The sequence below is a fragment of the Oncorhynchus nerka genome, linkage group LG18 (genome assembly GCF_034236695.1).
Source record: "Oncorhynchus nerka isolate Pitt River linkage group LG18, Oner_Uvic_2.0, whole genome shotgun sequence".
NCBI lineage: Eukaryota > Metazoa > Chordata > Actinopteri > Salmoniformes > Salmonidae > Oncorhynchus > Oncorhynchus nerka.
Window position 1 is genome coordinate 66,527,383 of NC_088413.1, and position 21,022 is coordinate 66,548,404.

The window sequence follows — 21,022 nt, forward strand, 5'->3', positions numbered from 1 at the left end:
AACTAAATGTTTGCCAGCTAGATATCTTATAACTGTTAAGTTAACTGTATAAAATACTTGAATACATTAGGTCAGAAACTGTACAAAATCTTTGCAATGTGCTCGTTATCATTCAATTAGCATTCTCTATGGGATTTTACATGTACTTGTTAGCATTGCTAACCTTTGGATTACAGAGTATCAGTGAGGTTTGAAAACACCACCCCTTGTGTTCAGTGCCGGTATTACCGAATATCCCGGTATGGCACATGGTCGGTATGAAGATCAGACAATCTGAATACCAACCAAGCCTATCACTAAGGACCTATCATGACCCTCAGATCCTCAAAAAGTTTTACAGCTGCACCATAGAGAGCATCTGGACTGGCCCCATCACCGCTTGGTAGGGCAACTGCTTGGCATCCGACTGTAAGGCGCTACAGAGGGTAGTGCGTACGGCCCAGTCCATCACTGGGGCTGAGCTCCCTGCCATCCAGGACCTCTATACCAGGCGGTATCAGAGGAAGGCCCTAAATATTGTCAAAGACTCCAGCCACCCTAGTCATAGACTGTTCTCTCTGCAACCGCATGGCAAGCGGTACCGGAGCGCCAAGTCTGGAACCAACAGCACCCTGAACACCTTCTACCCCCAAGCCATAAGACCTGTAAATAGTTATCCAAATACACTGAACATAAATATAACCGCAACATGCAACAATTTCATGCAACAAGCTCCGGTGGACATTCCTGCAGTCAGCATGTCAATTACATGCTCCTTCAAAACTTGAGACATCTGTGGCATTGTGTTTTGTGCAAAACTGCACATTTTAGAGTGTCCTTTTATTGTTGCCTAAAGGAAGATGGTTATTCAGGCGAGTGAGCGATGAGCAGCGCTCAGACATTATTTGACGGTAATGAATCAAGACAAATGCAGAGGAATAAAAAGCTGCACTTAGAGCACGGCCCACCCCACTCTCTCTCTCTGTGTGTGTGTTGGCCTACCTGCCTTGTTAGGAATCTGTTTTGATCATTCTCGATTGATGCTTTCCAGATCTGTGCACGAGAAAATAAGTTCTACCCGCAAATGGGTGCAGCAATGCATAAGATCCCATGTTTTTTAAGACAGTAATAGCACACCCCCACACACCATCACAACAGCCTCAAATGACTGAGCACACACACACAGTCAATATTAGGCCAACAGCATACCACCCTGCATCCCACTGCTGGCTTGCTTCTGAAGCTATGCAGAGTTTGTCCTGGATGGGAGACCAGATGCTGCTGGAAGTGTGTTGGTCAGTGTTTTGGGACATGGCCCTGTGCAGGGGGACGTTAAACCCACCATTGCGACCTGTACGCTCTCGTTGGCTGGCCCTCGCTTCATACTCGTCGCCAAACCCACTGGCTCCATGTCATCTACAAGACCCTTCTAGGTAAAGTCCCCCCTTATCTCAGCTCACTGGTCACCATAGCATCTCCCACCTGTAGCACACGCTCCAGCAGGTATATCTCTCTAGTCACCCCCAAAACCAATTCTTTCTTTGGCTGCCTCTCCTTCCAGTTCTCTGCTGCCAATGACTGGAACGAACTACAAAACATCTCTGAAACTGGAAACACTTATCTCCATCACTAGCTTTAAGCACCAGCTGTCAGAGCAGCTCACAGATTACTGCACCTGTACATAGCCCATCTATAATTTAGCCCAAACAACTACCTCTTTCCCTACTGTATTTATTTATTTTGCTCCTTTGCACCCCATTATTTTTATTTCTAGTTTGCACATTCTTCCACTGCAAATCTACCATTCCAGTGTTTTCCTTGCCATATTGTATTTACTTCGCCTCCATGGCCTTTTTTTGACTTCATTTGCTCACATCGTATATAGACTTGTTTATACTGTATCATTGACTGTATGCTTTGCTTTATCTTGGCCAGGTCGCAATTCTAAATGAGAACTTGTCCTCAACTAGCCTACCTGGTTAAATAAAGGTGAAATAAATAAAAAAATGCCCTCATACCATCAAGGCCACCTAATCATCCCCAGCTGCCAATTGGCTCATTCATCCTCCTTCCCTTCCCCAGGTCGCTGCTATAAATGAGATTGTGTTCTCAGTCAACTTACCTGGTAAAATACAATATAATGTAATCTGGTGAGTTCTTGGTCATGCATAAACGCCTTTGTGAGAAAGAGTGGTAGAGCGTGTGAGCTTGGGTTTACGGGCCAAAGCTCACAGGTGAACATGTTGGCACCACAAATGGACACCTCTAGATAGTGTGTGTATGTGTGTGTGTGAGTAGCAAGAGCATGAGTGTGTGTTTGTGCGTGAGTGTGTGTATGACAATTTATGTCTCAGTGTTCATCTGGTCCTGTCCTGCTCTACCTATCAGAATGGCTGAATGGGAACACCTCACATTAAAACTACCAATCAGAGGCCTTCTTTTGATATCCCCCACAATGCATGCACACTCCCTCTACATTCCTATTGAGTGCCATGTCCTTACAGAAGCATGGGGAAACCCTTAACACAGCTCGTTTCTGCATGACTGTTACAGGCCAGCCGAATGGAGTGTTCTTTCATACCATTTCCTGCTGTGTGACTCTCTCCACCACTGTGTGTGTGTACTGTGCTGGTCTCTATCTCTACCACTGTGTGTGGGTACTGTGCTGGTCTCTCTACCACTGTGTGTGTGTACTGTGCTGGTCTCTCTACCCCTGTGTGTGTGTACTGTGCTGGTCTCTCTACCCCTGTGTGTACTGTGCTGGTCTCTCTCTACCACTGTGAGTACTGTGCTGGTCTCTCTACCACTGTGTGTACAGTGCTGGTCTCTCTCTACCACTGTGTGTACAGTGCTGGTCTCTCTTTACCACTGTGTGTACTGTGCTGGTCTCTCTATCACTGTGTGTACTGTACTGGTCTCTCTACCACTTTGTGTACTGTGCTGGTCTCTCTCTACCACTGTGTGTACTGTACTGGTCTCTCTCTACCACTGTGTGTGTGTACTGTGCTGGTCTCTCTCTACCACTGTGTGTGTGTACTGTGCTGGTCTCTCTACCACTGTGTGTGTGTACTGTGCTGGTCTCTCTCTACCACTGTGTGTGTGTACTGTGCTGGTCTCTCTATCACTGTGTGTGTGTACTGTGCTGGTCTCTCTATCACTGTGTGTACTGTACTGGTCTCTCTACCACTGTGTGTACTGTGCTGGTCTCTCTCTACCACTGTGTGTACTGTGCTGGTCTCTCTCTACCACCGTGTGTGTGTACTGTGCTGGTCTCTCTACCACTGTGTGTACTGTGCTGGTCTCTCTCTACCACTGTGTGTGTGTACTGTGCTGGTCTCTCTACCACTGTGTGTGTGTACTGTGCTGGTCTCTCTACCACTGTGTGTACTGTGCTGGTCTCTCTACCACTGTGTGTGTGTACTGTGCTGGTCTCTCTACCACTGTGTGTACTGTGCTGGTCTCTCTACCACTGTGTGTACTGTGCTGGTCTCTCTACCACTGTGTGTACTGTGCTGGTCTCTCTCTACCACCGTGTGTACTGTACTGGTCTCTCTACCACTGTGTGTACTGTGCTGGTCTCTCTCTACCACTGTGTGTGTGTACTGTGCTGGTCTCTCTACCACTGTGTGTACTGTGCTGGTCTCTCTACCACTGTGTGTGTGTACTGTGCTGGTCTCTCTACCACTGTGTGTACTGTGCTGGTCTCTCTACCACTGTGTGTACTGTGCTGGTCTCTCTACCACTGTGTGTACTGTGCTGGTCTCTCTCTACCACCGTGTGTGTGTACTGTGCTGGTCTCTCTACCACTGTGTGTACTGTACTGGTCTCTCTACCACTGTGTGTACTGTGCTGGTCTCTCTCTACCACTGTGTGTGTGTACTGTGCTGGTCTCTCTATCACTGTGTGTGTGTACTGTGCTGGTCTCTCTACCACTGTGTGTACTGTGCTGGTCTCTCTACCACTGTGTGTGTGTACTGTGCTGGTCTCTCTACCACTGTGTGTACTGTGCTGGTCTCTCTCTACCACTGTGTGTGTGTACTGTGCTGGTCTCTCTACCACTGTGTGTGTGTGTGTACTGTGCTGGTCTCTCTAACAAAATACATTTTATTGGTCACATACACATGGTTAGCAGATATTAATGCGAGTGTGACCCACTGGGAATGTGATGAAAGAAATAAAAGCTGAAATAAATCATTCTTTCTACTATTATTCTGACATTTCACATTCTTAAAATAAAGTGGTGATCCTAACTGACCTAAGACAGGGATTTCTTACTAGGATTAAATGTTAGGAATTGTGAAAAACTGACTTTAAATGTATTTGTCTCAGGTGTATGTAAACTTCTGACTTCAACTGTATATATATGGATGAGCGATGGCCGGACGGCATAGGCCAGATGCAGTAGATGGTATAGAATACAGTATATACACATGAGATAAGTAATGTAGGATATGTAGACATTATTAAAGTGGCGTCATTTAAAGTGACTAGTGATACCTTTTATTAAATCAATTTATTCCATTTATTAAAGTGGCCAGAGATTTGAGTTTTTATGTTGGCAGCAGCCACTCTATGTTAGAGATGGCTGTTTAACAGTCTGATGGCCTTGAGATAGAAGCTGTTTTTCAGTCTCTCGGTACCAGCTTTGATGCACCTGTACTGACCTCGCCTTCAGGATGGTAGCGGTGTGAACAGGCAGTGGCTCAGGTGGTTGTTGTCCTTGATTATCTTTTTGGCCTTCCTGTGGCATCGGGTGCTGTAGGTGTCATGGAGGGCAGGTAGTGTGCCCCCGGTGATGCGTTGTGCAGACCGCACCACCCTCTGGAGATCCTTGCGGTTGAGGACGGTACAGTTGCTGTGTGTGTGTACTGTGCTGGTCTCTCTCTCTACCACTGTGTGTGTTTACCTGGCTGGTCTCTCTCTCTACCACTGTGTGTGTTTACCTGGCTGGTCTCTCTCTCTACCACTGTGTGTGTTTACCTGGCTGGTCTCTCTCTCTACCACTGTGTGTGTGTACTGTGTTGGTCTCTCTCTCTCTACCACTGTGTGTACTGTGCTGGTCTCTCTACCACTGTGTGTACTGTGCTGGTCTCTCTACCACTATGTGTGTGTACTGTGCTGGTCTCTCTACCACTGTGTGTGTGTACTGTGCTGGTCTCTCTACCACTGTGTGTGTGCACTGAGAATATCGACATTAAGTGGTTTGATTGTGGTGTCAAAGGAGGGGGATAAGAATGGTGATCAAATCTGTATTCATGACAACCTGGTTTTATTTGGGAGCAAATGTTTTGTTCTGCTGTCGCTGGTCAAAAACAAGACAAAAGCCTTCGCCCCTAAAACAAGCCTTGGGGTGATTGCACAACCCTTTGGCTTAAGGATGGGGAGGAGGCAGGGGTGGTCATTTACATTTACATTTAAGTCATTTAGCAGACGCTCTTATCCAGAGCGACTTCCCCTTGGTTCAGTTTTTCAAAGGTTATTTATCTGGATTTCACCTATCGCATAGGTTGACATGCATAAAAATAGAATGAATAGAACAGACAAATCATTGAATGGAATGGGGACTCCCAATCTATGCATTTTAGTTCTATGTATTTAATCCTATCCGATAGGCAAAATCCAGATTGATAACTTTTGAAAAACTGGTCTCAGGAGAATAGCCATACGATGTGCATGCTTTAGTTTCAGCCCAGCTCTAAATTGAGGATTATGGTGAGTTGAGTATTCTGAACACCTTTAATTAATGGAAGAGTTTTGTATCATACTGTGTGCTACATAGACATGATGTTTCCAGAAGACACAAGTTCATGTTAGATTCTCCATAGGAGAGGAGTGTGTGCTGGCAGCAGCGTTGGGGGTGTTTATGGGGTGCTGAGCAGAAGGCTGTGTGGGTTGTGTGTGTAGGAGAAACAGGGAGGGTATTTTGGTAGGGGCGAAAAAGACCCCGTCTGTTCCTCCTCTACTTCAATAGCCGGATTAAGTTCCCCTCCTTTCCTCTCTCTCTCCGGTAGAAGCCACGGTTTGTATAAAGAAAGACTGAATGGAAGTTACCTTAGTGAGCCCCACGAGAGAGAGTGAGAGAGAAGTACATTTAATTGAATTGAAAGAGAGAGAGAGAGAGAGGCAGGCACCGGAGAGGGGTAGTTGTCTGGCGCAGACACCTAGCAGACTCTGCCTGTCCTGGGCTGTCAACTGGGAGTTTGAGGGGGACAGTGATGGATGGGTCTGGAGGATAGTTCCAGACAGGGAAATAAATCTCACTCTCTGTTTCATCTCTTTATCTGTCTCACAGCCTCCCTCTATCGCTATAACCTTTCATTCACCCTCTCTCTCTGTCCCTCCTTCCTCTCATCCCCAGATAGTTGTAAGGTACAGGGTGGGGCTGTTGGTAGCAGACACAGAGAAAAACAAGTTGCACAGTGTGTGTGTGTGTGTGTGTGTGTGTGTGTGTGTGTGTGTGTGTGTGGTGAAGATTAGGGTGACGGGAGGAAAGCCAGTTTGCCAACTCTTGAAGAAACTCTGTATAATGTCTTCGGCTTAAAGAAGAGAGAGGGAGAGAGAAAAAGGGAAAAGAAGGAGAGAAATGGAAGAGAAAAAGGGAAAAGAAGGAGAGAAAGGGAAGAGAAAAAGGGAAAAGAATGGGTTTCCCTGAGGATCAGAGAGTCAATGGGATTGGTGTTTGGAATGTGAGAACCTGCTACCTCTGTCTGACCGAGCCCTGTGGTTACCAAACACACACACACAGCTTTATTTTCGTGAAATTTCAGGACTTTTGGGGGAGTCAAATGTTTTGACCATTTTGACACTACTCCTTAACCTTAACCCTAACCCAAAAACCCTAAACCTAACCCTTAAACTTAAAATAGAATTTTAACAAATTCAGGACATGAAAAGATTCCTGACTTTTCCAAAAATGTCTTGTTTTCCTTACTTGTCAGGACAGTCAGTGAATTGTTGGGGTCCTAATAAGGTAGGAAAACAAGTATACACACACACACACACACACACACACACACACACGGCAGCTCACTTCCTAAAGCTGTCATTAGTAGTGAGATTACTATGGCCCAGTGGTCAGGTCAGCTGACTGGTCTCTATAATATGGCCCAGTGGTCAGGTCAGCTGACTGGTCTCTATAATATGGCCCAGTGGTCAGGTCAGCTGACTGGTCTCTATAATATGGCCCAGTGGTCAGGTCAGGTGACTGGTCTCTGTAATATGGCCCAGTGGTCAGGTCAGGTGACTGGTCTTACTGTGCCCTAATGCCACTCTGGTGATGGTGACACTTGACACCTCACATACTACTAAACTAGCTGAGCACTAACATGCAGACTGCAATCATATGGTGCTGGGGCTTACACACACACACTACATATGCTTACACACACACACATGCAAATTGGCGCCACACACTCACACTCTCCACATCCGCTGGTGCTACTCTATTTATTATCTCTCCTGATTGCCTAGTCACTTTTACCCCTCCCTATATGTACATGCCTCAACAAGCTCAACTACCTCGTACCCCTGCACATTGACTTCGTACCGGTAGTACTCCTTGTATATTGACTTCGTACCGGTAGTACTCCTTGTATATTGACTTCGTACCGGTAGTACTCCTTGTATATTGACTTCGTACCGGTAGTACTCCTTGTATATTGACTTCGTACCGGTAGTACTCCTTGTATATTGACTATATTCTCCTTGACTTGACTTCGTACCGGTAGTACTCCTTGTATATTGACTTCGTACCGGTAGTACTCCTTGTATATTGACTTCGTACCGGTAGTACTCCTTGTATATTGTTATTTTATTGTCTTACTATTTCCTTTTTTTTTTAGAATTGGCTCATTTTGTATGACTTTTTAACTCTGCATTGTTGGGAAAGGGCTCGTAAAGTAAGCATTTCACATTCAACTTTAAACCTGTTGTATTCAGCGCATTTGACAAATAACATTTTATTTTATTTGACACACGTCTGTAAAACCAAAGAAGAGGTGAAGCCAATCAGGGAAGGGGAAATCATTGGCATAATTAGAAACCACCTTGTTTTTGCTTTTGGCTCAACTGTGTTTGTAGTCTATTCTTGTTGCCACCGGGGTCAGAGCACTTAGGGACAGCATCTTAAGACCAGTTCATCTTTTAAAAGTAATGCTGACTCATCTCTTCTCTTACTTACTTATTCAACACCGTCAGCCCTCTCTCCATCACCCATTTTTTACCGCCCTTCTCTCTCTCTTTATCACATAACATCCTTGTATTTCTCTCCACCACCCATTTTTTACCGCCCTTCTCTCTCTCTTTATCACATAACATCCTTGTATTCCTCTCCATCACCCATTCTTTACCGCCCTTCTCTCTCTCTTTATCGCATAACATCCTTGTATTCCTCTCCATCACCCATTCTTTACCGCCCTTCTCTCTCTCTTTATCGCATAACATCCTTGTATTCCTCTCCATCACCCATTCTTTACCACCCTTCTCTCTCTCTTTATCGCATAACATCCTTGTATTCCTCTCCATCACCCATTCTTTACCGCCCTTCTCTCTCTCTTTATCACATAACATCCTTGTATTCCTCTCCATCACCCATTCTTTACCACCCTTCTCTCTCTCTTTATCGCATAACATCCTTGTATTCCTCTCCATCACCCATTCTTTACCACCCTTCTCTCTCTCTTTATCGCATAACATCCTTGTATTCCTCTCCATCACCCATTCTTTACCACCCTTCTCTCTCTCTTTATCGCATAACATCCTTGTATTCCTCTCCATCCCCCATTCTTTACCGCCCTTCTCTCTCTCTTTATCGCATAACATCCTTGTATTCCTCTCCATCACCCATTCTTTACCGCCCTTCTCTCTCTCTTTATCGCATAACATCCTTGTATTCCTCTCCATCACCCATTCTTTACCGCCCTTCTCTCTCTCTTTATCACATAACATCCTTGTATTCCTCTCCATCACCCATTCTTTACCGCCCTTCTCTCTCTCTTTATCACATAACATCCTTGTATTCCTCTCCATCACCCATTCTTTACCACCCTTCTCTCTCTCTTTATCGCATAACATCCTTGTATTCCTCTCCATCACCCATTCTTTACCACCCTTCTCTCTCTCTTTATCGCATAACATCCTTGTATTCCTCTCCATCCCCCATTCTTTACCGCCCTTCTCTCTCTCTTTATCGCATAACATCCTTGTATTCCTCTCCATCCCCCATTCTTTACCGCCCTTCTCTCTATCTTTATCGCATAACATCCTTGTATTCCTCTCCATCCCCCATTCTTTACCACCCTTCTCTCTCTCTTTATCACATAACATCCTTGTATTCCTCTCCATCCCCCATTCTTTACCGCCCTTCTGTCTCTCTTTATCGCATAACATCCTTGTATTTCTCTTCAGCACCCATAAAGCTGTATCACTCTGTCATTCATAATATCCTTCCTCTATTAGCCACATCCTTGTATTTCTCTTCATCACCCATAAAGCTGTATCACTCTGTCATTCATAATATCCTTCCTCTATTAGCCACATTGTTGTATCCCTCTTCATCACCCTAGAGCTGTATCACTCTGTCATTCATAATATCCTTCCTCTATTAGCCACATCCTTGTATTTCTCTTCATCACCCATAAAGCTGTATCACTCTGTCATTCATAATATCCTTCCTCTATTAGCCACATTGTTGTATCCCTCTTCATCACCCTAGAGCTGTATCACTCTGTCATTCATAATATCCTTCCTCTATTAGCCACATCCTTGTATTTCTCTTCATCACCCATAAAGCTGTATCACTCTGTCATTCATAATATCCTTCCTCTATTAGCCACATCCTTGTATTCCTCTTCATCACCCTAGAGCTGTATCACTCTGTCATTCATAATATCCTTCCTCTATTAGCCACATCCTTGTATTTCTCTTCATCACCCATAAAGCTGTATCACTCTGTCATTCATAATATCCTTCCTCTATTAGCCACATCCTTGTATTTCTCTTCATCACCCATAAAGCTGTATCACTCTGTCATTCATAATATCCTTCCTCTATTAGCCACATCCTTGTATTTCTCTTCATCACCCATAAAGCTGTATCACTCTCTCATTCATAATATCCTTCCTCTATTAGCTACATCCTTGTATTTCTCTTCGTCACCCTAAAGCTGTATCACTCTGTCATTCATAATATCCTTCCTCTATTAGCCACATCATTTTGCACAATGTGACACAGTCCCTACTCTTATTGCATCAACCATTTCCATTTTCCAATCCTTCTCGGTCTTGTTCCGTAACCTTATTGTCCATGCTCAGGCATTCCAGAGAGAGAGGGGGCTGGTCATGATAAGAGCAGGAGGACAAACAGTTTAATCTGCACTCCTCTTCTCTGAAAAGAGAGGGACTAAAAGACAGCCCTCTCCCACACTCTCCAAGTCATTAGTTCATTCATTTTATTTATTAATTCCTCCATCATTCAATCCGGATCAGACTAGAGCTGTTCCTGCATTCCAGCACATGCCCACTTCCCCTCCTCCCTCTCTCAACTCGTTTTGCCATTCCTATATACATCCACTTTCTACCCTTCCTATCCATCCTTGCAATACACCCACCTCCTTAATTTACTCTTCACCTCCCTCCATAACTAGCTCTCTCTCTCTCATCAGGTCTCTCCTGCTCCCCTCCTCTCTTCTCTTCCTGGTATTCATCTTTTTGCATTTCCGCTCTGGGTACCATAGTAACCGGTGATGAGGAGAAACGGACCAATCTGACATTAAGGCTTCTGATGGTCCTCATCCTGCAGGAGGTCAGGGGGTATGTACATGTGTGTGCGCACCCACACACACTAGGAGTATTTATGCACAGACCCCTGTGAAGAGGAAATCAAAACATGTTCCCATGTCTTGTCTATTTGAATGTGTATGCACCACAGCCATCACAGCATACAATGAGTACCATCCCTACATACAGTCACACCCACTATCACTACCACCCACACAGCTCCTGTCACACAACATTGCCCTCTGGGCTGCAACACACCCCATTCAGTTACATCAGACTCATATCAACTACTCTCCTATGTCACAAAGGCACAGATTTAGGACCAGCTTAAAGATCCTGACTTAATCATTGAGGATTTAAAACCAACAACACTCCCTTAATCCTACAGCAAAATGCACCATCTACACAAGGGTTCCCAGGTACACTTGCGGCCCTGGTGTAGATGGCGAGCCCGAGTTCCTCTGTCCAGTGTCTGTGTTCTTTTGTCCATCTTAATCTTTCATTTTTATTGGCCAGTCTGAGATATGGCTTTTCCTTTGCAACTCTGCCTAGAAGGCCAGCATCCCGGAGTCGCCACTTACATTTACATTTAAGTCATTTAGCAGACGCTCTTATCCAGAGCGACTTACAAATTGGTGCATTCACCTTATGACATCCAGTGGAACAGTAGTGCATCTAAATATTTTAAGGGGGGTGAGAGGGATTACTTTATCCTATCCTAGGTATTCCTTAAAGAGGTGGGGTTTCAGGTGTCTCCGGAAGGTGGTGATTGACTCCGCTGTCCTGGCGTCGTGAGGGAGTTTGTTCCACCATTGGGGGGCCAGAGCAGCGAACAGTTTTGACTGGGCTGAGCGGGAACTGTACTTCCTCAGTGGTAGGGAGGCGAGCAGGCCAGAGGTGGATGAACGCAGTGCCCTTGTTTGGGTGTAGGGCCTGATCAGAGCCTGGAGGTACTGAGGTGCCGTTCCCCTCACAGCTCCGTAGGCAAGCACCATGGTCTTGTAGCGGATGCGAGCTTCAACTGGAAGCCAGTGGAGAGAGCGGAGGAGCGGGGTGACGTGAGAGAACTTGGGAAGGTTGAACACCAGACGGGCTGCGGCGTTCTGGATGAGTTGTAGGGGTTTAAGATCATGGAACGGGCAGTCCTTCCCCGGGAGGAAGAGCAGCTCCGTCTTGCCGAGGTTCAGCTTGAGGTGGTGATCCGTCATCCACACTGATATGTCTGCCAGACATGCAGAGATGCGATTCGCCACCTGGTCATCAGAAGGGGGAAAGGAGAAGATTAATTGTGTGTCGTCTGCATAGCAATGATAGGAGAGACCATGTGAGGTTATGACAGAGCCAAGTGACTTGGTGTATAGCGAGAATAGGAGAGGGCCTAGAACAGAGCCCTGGGGGACACCAGTGGTGAGAGCACGTGGTGTGGAGACGGATTCTCGCCACGCCACCTGGTAGGAGCGACCTGTCAGGTAGGACGCAATCCAAGCGTGGGCCGCGCCGGAGATGCCCAACTCGGAGAGGGTGGAGAGGAGGATCTGATGGTTCACAGTATCGAAGGCAGCCGATAGGTCTAGAAGGATGAGAGCAGAGGAGAGAGAGTTAGCTTTAGCAGTGCGGAGCGCCTCCGTGATACAGAGAAGAGCAGTCTCAGTTGAATGACTAGTCTTGAAACCTGACTGATTAGGATCAAGAAGGTCATTCTGAGAGAGATAGCGGGAGAGCTGGCCAAGGACGGCACGTTCAAGAGTTTTGGAGAGAAAAGAAAGAAGGGATACTGGTCTGTAGTTGTTGACATCGGAGGGATCGAGTGTAGGTTTTTCAGAAGGGGTGCAACTCTCGCTCTCTTGAAGACGGAAGGGACGTAGCCAGCGGTCAGGGATGAGTTGATGAGCGAGGTGAGGTAAGGGAGAAGGTCTCCGGAAATGGTCTGGAGAAGAGAGGAGGGGATAGGGTCAAGCGGGCAGGTTGTTGGGCGGCCGGCCGTCACAAGACGCGAGATTTCATCTGGAGAGAGAGGGGAGAAAGAGGTCAGAGCACAGGGTAGGGCAGTGTGAGCAGAACCAGCGGTGTCGTTTGACTTAGCAAACGAGGATCGGATGTGGTCGACCTTCTTTTCAAAATGGTTGACGAAGTCATCTGCAGAGAGGGAGGAGGGGGGGGGAGGGGGAGGAGGATTCAGGAGGGAGGAGAAGGTTGCAAAGAGCTTCCTAGGGTTAGAGGCAGATGCTTGGAATTTAGAGTGGTAGAAAGTGGCTTTAGCAGCAGAGAGAGAAGAGGAAAATGTAGAGAGGAGGGAGTGAAAGGATGTCAGGTCCGCAGGGAGGCGAGTTTTCCTCCATTTCCGCTCGGCTGCCCGGAGCCCACTTCACTGTTGACGTTGAGACTGGTGTTTTGTGGGTACTATTTAATGAAGCTGCTAGTTGTGGACTTGTGAGGAGTCTGTTTCTCAAACTAGACACTCTAATGTACTTGTCCTCTTGCTCAGTTGTGCACCGGGGCCTCCCACTCCTCTTTCTATTCTGGTTATAGCCAGTTTGATCTGTTCCGTGAAGGGGGAAGTACACAGCGTTGTACAAGATCTTCAGTTTCTTGGCCATTCCTCGCATGGAATAGCCTTCATTTCTCAGAACAAGAATAGACTGACGAGTTATATGTTTCTGGCCATTTTGAGTCCGTAATTGGAGTAATCGAGCTCCCAGCCTCACCAGACCGTGAGGCTGGCTGAGAGACCGGCCCATTCAACATCACCAGCTGTCATCATAGACAGCTCTATGGTGAGAAACATCTCGGTCCCCAAGTCAAAAACCCTGTGCTACCCAGGAGCACGAGTACAGGACATAACAAGGCTGTACGGGACATAACAAGGCTGTACGGGACATAACAAGGCTGCTTCTGACTGTTCTACCACAGGAGCACGAGTACAGGACATAACAAGGCTGCTTCTGACTGTTCTACCACAGGAGCACGAGTACAGGACATAACAAGGCTGCTTCTGACTGTTCTACCACAGGAGCACGAGTACAGGACATAACAAGGCTGCTTCAGACTGTTCTACCACAGGAGCACGAGTACAGGACATAACAAGGCTGCTTCTGACTGTTCTACCACAGGAACACGAGTACAGGACATAACAAGGCTGCTTCTGACTGTTCTACCACAGGAACACGAGTACAGGACATAACAAGGCTGCTTCTGACTGTTCTACCACAGGAGCACGAGTACAGGACATAAGGCTGTACAGGACATAACAAGGCTGCTTCAGACTGTTCTACCACAGGAGCACGAGTACAGGACATAAGGCTGTACAGGACATAACAAGGCTGCTTCAGACTGTTCTACCACAGGAGCACGAGTACAGGACATAACAAGGCTGCTTCAGACTTTTCTACCACAGGAACACGAGTACAGGACATAACAAGGCTGCTTCAGACTGTTCTACCACAGGAGCACGAGTACAGGACATAACAAGGCTGCTTCAGACTGTTCTACCACAGATGCCAGGAGCTGACACTGTCGTAGTTCATGTGGGGTCAAACGACATCAGGAGGGCTAGCCGGGAACATTTGAAAATGGATTTTAAAGAACTGATTTTAGCGTAAAAAAAAAATCTAATTTCAGGTCCAGTACCATCGTTGGGCCACGGGTATGAAAGATTCAGCAGACTGCTGGCATTACACATCTGGCTAAAAGACTAGTGTTGCTCTGATGGAGTCACTTTTATCGATAACTTTGACACCTTCTGGAAACAGAAGATACTCTACAGGAATGACGGAGTCCATCCAAATCATCTTGGCTCCTGGACTCTGTCCACAGATTTCATGGCTGTGTTGAAACAATGACTGGTAAATGATCCAAGACCAGCTCAGTTAATCCCTACCATTGTGACAATGAGTCGTCATAATGCTGCATCAAATGTACATGATCTTAGGGGTATTGGCAAACACAATGTAAGTAATTTAATTGCACCAAATACATCTGTTTATCTTACAGCTATTGTAAGCAGTAATCATGAGCCGATATACCCGAGTTACACTGTTAGCACTGAGGCGGTGTGCAATAGTAGGAAGACCACTTCATGCAGCTCACCCTGCACTATCAGCTCTAATGTAAATAACATGAGTAAGTCTACCTCTGATAAGCTTCCCAGTAAAGCATTAAAAACAATCAAGCAACCCTGAAAAATGCTAAAACATATCCCATATTAACATATGTAGCCTAAGAAACAAGGTCCATGAAGTCAATAACTTGCTTGAAACAGAAGACATTGATATTCTGACTGTCTCTGAAACTCACTTAGATGATACCTTTGATGATACAGTGGTAGCAATACATGGTTATCACCAGTATAGTGCAATTAATGTATTGTTTAGTGTGGTGTTGTGTAGTGGCTTTGCTGGCATGCATCCCACATTATATTGTTTTGCCCCATGCTAAAATCGCACTGCATTTACATAAGTATTCAGACCCATTACTCAGTACTTTGTTGAAGCACCTTTGACAGCGATTACAGCCTCGAGTCTTCTTGGGTATGAAGCTACAAGCTTGGCACACCTGTATTTGGGTAGTTTTTCCCATTCTTCTCTGCAGATCTTCTCAAGCTCTGTCAAGTTGGATGGGGAGCGTCGCTGTACAGCTATTTTCAGGTTTCTCCTGAGAGATGTTTGATTGGATTCAAGTCCGGGGTCTGGCTGGGCCACTCAAGGACATTGAGAGATTTGTCCCAAAGCCACTCCTGTTTAGTCTTGGCTGTGTGCTTAGGGTCGTTGTCCTGTTGGAAGGTGAACCTTCGGACCCAGTCTGATGTCCTGAGCGCTCTGGAGCAGGTTTTCATCAAGGATCTCTGTGTACTTTGCTCCGTTCACCTTTCCCTCGATCCTTACTAGACTCCAACCACCATGCTTCACCGTAGGGATGGTGCCAGGTTTCCTACAGATGTGACTCTTGGCATTCAGGCCAGAGTTAAATCTTGGTTTCATCATACCAGAGAATCTTGTATCTCATGGTCTGAGAGTCCTTTAGGTGCCTTTTGGCAAACTCCAAGTGGACTGTCATGTGCATTTTACCGAGGAGTGGCTTCTGTCTGGCCACTCTACCATAAAGGCCTGATTGGTGGAGTACTGCAAAGACGGTTGTCCTTCTGGAAGGTTCTCCCATCTCCACAGAGGAACTCTGGAGCTCTGTCAGAGTGACTATTCGGTTCTTGGTCACCTCCCTGACCAAGGCCCTTCTCCCCCGATTGCTCAGTTTGGCCGGGCGGCCAGGTCTAGGAAGAGTCTTGGTGGTTCCAAACTTCTTCCATTTAAGAATTATGGGGCCACTGTGTTCTTGGGGACCTTCAAAGTTAGTTGCAGATTTTTTTTAGTACCCTTCCCCAGATGTGTGCCTCAACACAATCCTATCTTGGAATTCTATGGACAATTCCTTTGACCTAGTGGCTTGGTCTTTGCTCTGACATGCACCGTCAACTGTGGGTCCTTATGTATCCAATCATGTCCAATCAATTGAATTTACCACAAGTAGACTACCATCAAAAATAATGTTCATTATTTGTAATACATTAGCAAACATTTTTTTTAAACTATTTTTGCTTTGTCATTATGGGGTATTCTGTAAATATTGCTCAGGACATTTTTAAATATTTAATCCATTTTAGAATAAGGCTGTAACGTTCCAAAATGTGTCTGAAAACTTTTCAAATTCACTGTATATGTGCTTGTATACCAAATGTAAGCAAGGTTTGAAATGATTATGTTTTAGTCAAATATTATATCTGTTTGTGCTTTTGTCGAAAAACATAATTCCACTTTCACATTATGGGCTATTGTATGTAGACCAGTTAGAAAAAAATCTCAATTTAACAAAATGTTGAAAAAGGTCAAGGGGTGTGAATACTTTCTGAAGGCACTGTAGGTATGCTTTTCATCACGGGACTGTTCTGCTCTTCTCTACTGCACCAAGCAGAACTTGGCTCTCTATCCCACTGAGGATATGTCATCACCATATAGGATATAGCTACTACTAGCCTACACAGTATAGATCGATGAATGGGTTTGATTTGTCTCACCGAGGTGTAGGCTAACTGGTGTTATCCCAGCCAACTGTCTGTCTCTGGTGAAGGCTATGTGTGGAAATGCATTGACGTTCTGATTGTTTCTCTGTATTTTAACTAAGCTCTATAGAAATGGCAAGATAATTAAGGCTTTTAAGACTAACTACTAAAGACTTCCCTTCATTTCTCTGACAGACTTTGAATGGAGTAATCACCCAATTCAGGGTAGCAGTGTGTGTGTGTGTGTGTTTTTTTTTAAGGACACGGTGGTCAAGTGGTGTTCCCAGGGTTTAGTGTAGTTGATTAGAGCAGTAGAGTATGTGGGCTGCCAGGACCCCATGCTGGGAGAGAGACAGACAGAGAAGAGAACCACCATGGCGGAGACAGACCTCCCACACACCCTGACTATCCCTCTTTTCCAGTCTGAGACACTTTCTCTTTCTTTCCCACTCACCCACTTTCCCTCACCCTCCCTGTATCAAATTGACACACACCACATACTCTCTCCCTCTTCTATCCAACCTCCTTTACTCTCTCTCTCTCTCTCATGTAGTTGTCCCTTAGCTCAGGTCTATCTGCTCTCTCTCTCTTGTACAGGGTTATTATTAGAGGGTAGAGGGGATAAATCCAATCAGTTATTATTAATTAAATATCCTTATTATTCTCCTGTCAGACCAGGCCAACTCCAGAGTGATGTTATCATGCCCAATTTCCCCTGGGAACTGTAAGACCCTGGGAACCACCTGGCTGTCACCACTGCATCAAATCTAATTTTATTTGTCACATGCGCCGAAAACAACAGGTGTAGACCTTACCGTCAAATGCTTACTTACAAGCTCTTAACCAATAATGCAGTTCAATAAATTGGTTTAAGAAAATATTTACTTAATAAACAAAAATTAAAAATTAAAAAATAACAATAAAATAACAACAACGAGGCTATATACAGGTGTATGTGTTGGGGGGGGGTGTTTAGTGGGTGCAACATTGGGTGCTCTGTTGTGACTCAAGAGCTCATTTGGCCGTTCACACACTCTTTCTCTCTCTTTTAATCTCAACCCTCTCCTCCCCCTAGGCTTAATTGACTGCAGTGTCGGGTGAGAGAGAATCGTTCCACGCTGAGAATCAAACCCTCGGTTGTGGAGCGTTGGGGCAGATTAGTGGCTTGTTAGCAATGGTGAATAATGTCATCTGGCACCAATAGACCTGCTGTCAATCACTCAGGATACACAGCACAGTACCAACCAGGGCTACAGGCCTCATACAAACATACAGCATTAAACCCAGGGCCCAGCTACAGCTCAACAGTCAGGGCTACAGGCCTCAGACAAACGTACAGCATTAAACCCAGGGCCCAACTACACCAACCAGGGCTACAGGCCTCAGACAAACATACAGCACTAAACCCAGGGCCCAACTACACCAACCAGGGCTACAGGCCTCAGACAAACGTACAGCATTAAACCCAGGGCCCAGCTACACCACCAACCAGGGCTACAGGCCTCTGACAAACATACAGCATTAAACCCAGGGCCCAGTTACACCACCAACCAGGGCTACAGGCCTCAGACAAACATACAGCACTAAACCCAGGGCCCAACTACACCAACCAGGGCTACAGGCCTCAGACAAACATACAGTATTAAACCCAGGGCCCAGCTACACCATCAACCAGGGCTACAGGCCTCAGACAAACGTACAGCATTAAACCCAGGGCCCAGCTACAGCTCAACAGTCAGGGCTACAGGCCTCAGACAAACGTACAGCATTAAACCCAGGGCCCAGCTACAGCTCAACAGTCAGGGCTACAGGCCTCAGACAAACATACAGCATTAAACCCAGGGCCCAGCTACACCACCAACCAGGGCTACAGGCCTCTGACAAACGTACAGCATTAAACCCAGGGCCCAACTACAGCTCAACAGTCAGGGCTACAGGCCTCATACAAACGTACAGCATTAAACCCAGGGCCCAGCTACACCACCAACCAGGGCTACAGGCCTCTGACAAACGTACAGCATTAAACCCAGAGCCCAACTACAGCTCAACAGTCAGGGCTACAGGCCTCATACAAACGTACAGCATTAAACCCAGGGCCCAGCTACACCATCAACCAGGGCTACAACTCTACTCGATACATGTTTTCTGTTGCTGTAATTGGATGTGGTTCACTAAAGGCAGAGTTTACACAGCGTTCTGGTGAGACAGATGTAAGCAGTGTTCGCGTGCACACACAAAGACACTATGAATCAGAGCGGGTATAGCCAGTGTCCCGTGAGGGATATTATTACATTTCCTCTGCGGGTTCCCACATCCAGAGCCCTCCACTGATGCTGCCAGGGAGACTGGGAGAGACAACTAGAACACTCGCACATTGCAACTCCTCTTGTTGCAACAATTTTGTAAAGCTGCCTTCTGGGGCTGCAGGGTAGGGTTTAGGTTAGGCAACTTCTCTACTGGATTAAATCAAGTTCAACAACAGACGTTAGTTTAAAATCTTAACATGAATATATGTTGATACAATACACAGAAAATAAATCACCACCTGGTTGGTTTTCCCCATGTCATGTTTTCGGATGATTCAGACGGGGTCAAGATCATCTGAAAATGAGGAACAGCTGTGCTGGGAATTTCTGGACCAGATTGGATTTTTACACTTCATTCATAATATATTTACATAACTGGTCCACTGCAGCAAAACACAAGTTATGTCATCATCATCATGCTACAACTAGATTTAGACAGAGGAGAGAAAGCGAGGTAAAAGATGAAAGTACAGCTACATGGTTTTTGGAAGCTATATACACTGAGTGTACATGTGTAGTAAGGTGATGGGTAACAAAACAGATGAGGGCATTTTTAAAGGTTGGAGATAACATTATGCCATCATAGTCATTAATGCCTTTAACTGGAGATGCAGATGACACACACAAGTCAGACCTTTCATCATCTAATCAGAAAATACTGTCTGACACGTCGCCTCCAAGCCACAGGCATACGGACAGAGAAAGACATGTATTTACAAGGTTTTACCCCTAACTCTACCCCTTTACAAGGTTTTACCCCCAACTCTACCCCTTTACAAGGTTTTACCCCCAACTCTACCCCTTTACAAGGTTTTACCCCCAACTCTACCCCTTTACAAGGTTTTACCCCCAACTCTACCCCTTTACAAGGTTTTACCCCCAACTCTACTACAGAAAAATATGTCAGCCTTGAAATCTGCTGAGAAATAATTAGGCTAAAGCCTACTGACTGTAAAAACCTATCCTTGCCCATTCATTCATTCTGAAGGACAGAACAGCCAGTAACCTGAGTCGGTTGGATTCTATGTCAGCCCAAACGCTCCAATTACAACCTCATATCAGTCTCTATTCATAAACCATTATCCCTTTGGAGCAACAGCAATGTCCATATATACAGACACAGCTATAGTCCGTACCTCCATGGCGAGTGCGGCCGTCTGCTGGTCGTAGTGGTTCAGGAGGTTGGGCATGAAGGTGGCGTTGTAAGGCAGGTCCTGGCACATCCGCAGTCCTACTGGCTCACATGTAAACGTACTGTGGCTCTCTGCTGTCTCCGCATGGATGGACAGACAGGTGGAGCAGAGGGATGAGAGGAAGAGAAGCAAGAGGAAGAGTGACCTAGGCATGACCCTCTCTCTGTGCGAGTCTGCTATTGCAGGTGACGTGTAGTCCCACCTCACTCTCATCCTCAATGAGCAGGGGAGGGGGAGAGAGGGATGAAGAGAGGAAAGGAGGGATGAGATAACAGCAGGGCTATTCTTCTTCTTCTACACAATCACACCATGGAGATCTGTGGCACTCACAGGGGAATCCTGCTGCTTCCATCCCCCAGAGGAGTGCACCCTGTCTGGCTACGGGATCCACCCAGTCAGCCTCCTCTGTCTAGGTCTGTACCCGCTGGAGGGCTGTGATCATCAGCCTAGATTTTCCACTGTTTCCCCCAGCACAGCTATGGTCTTCTCTCTCCAATGAAAGAAGAGACTGCCTATTGAAAGCATTCAGTGTTTCTTCACAAAGAACGTCCAATGGCCCAGTAGCACAAGTCAAGCAAGACCTACAAGTTCAAATACAAAAGAATGTTTAGACAAGTGACAAGACAGTCCTATACAATTGTAAATAAGTGACAAGAGACTGGGAGTTGAAAACCAGCAACCCCACCCCTCATTTACACAAGTCCCCATAGATTGTCTTTA

At 45.9% G+C, this 21,022-nt stretch overlaps 1 protein-coding gene across 1 annotated transcript in view; it reads right to left on the reverse strand.

The window, feature by feature from the left end:
* Positions 1-21,022, reverse strand: part of LOC115146369 (frizzled-3-like) — a 37,452-nt gene that overhangs the window by 15,368 nt on the left and 1,062 nt on the right. Inside the window, exon 2 of the mRNA XM_029688404.2 lies at positions 20,246-20,883. Coding sequence (XP_029544264.1) covers positions 20,246-20,515 — 270 coding nt within the window. The 5' untranslated portion in view covers positions 20,516-20,883. The remainder of the gene's footprint in view (positions 1-20,245; positions 20,884-21,022) is intronic.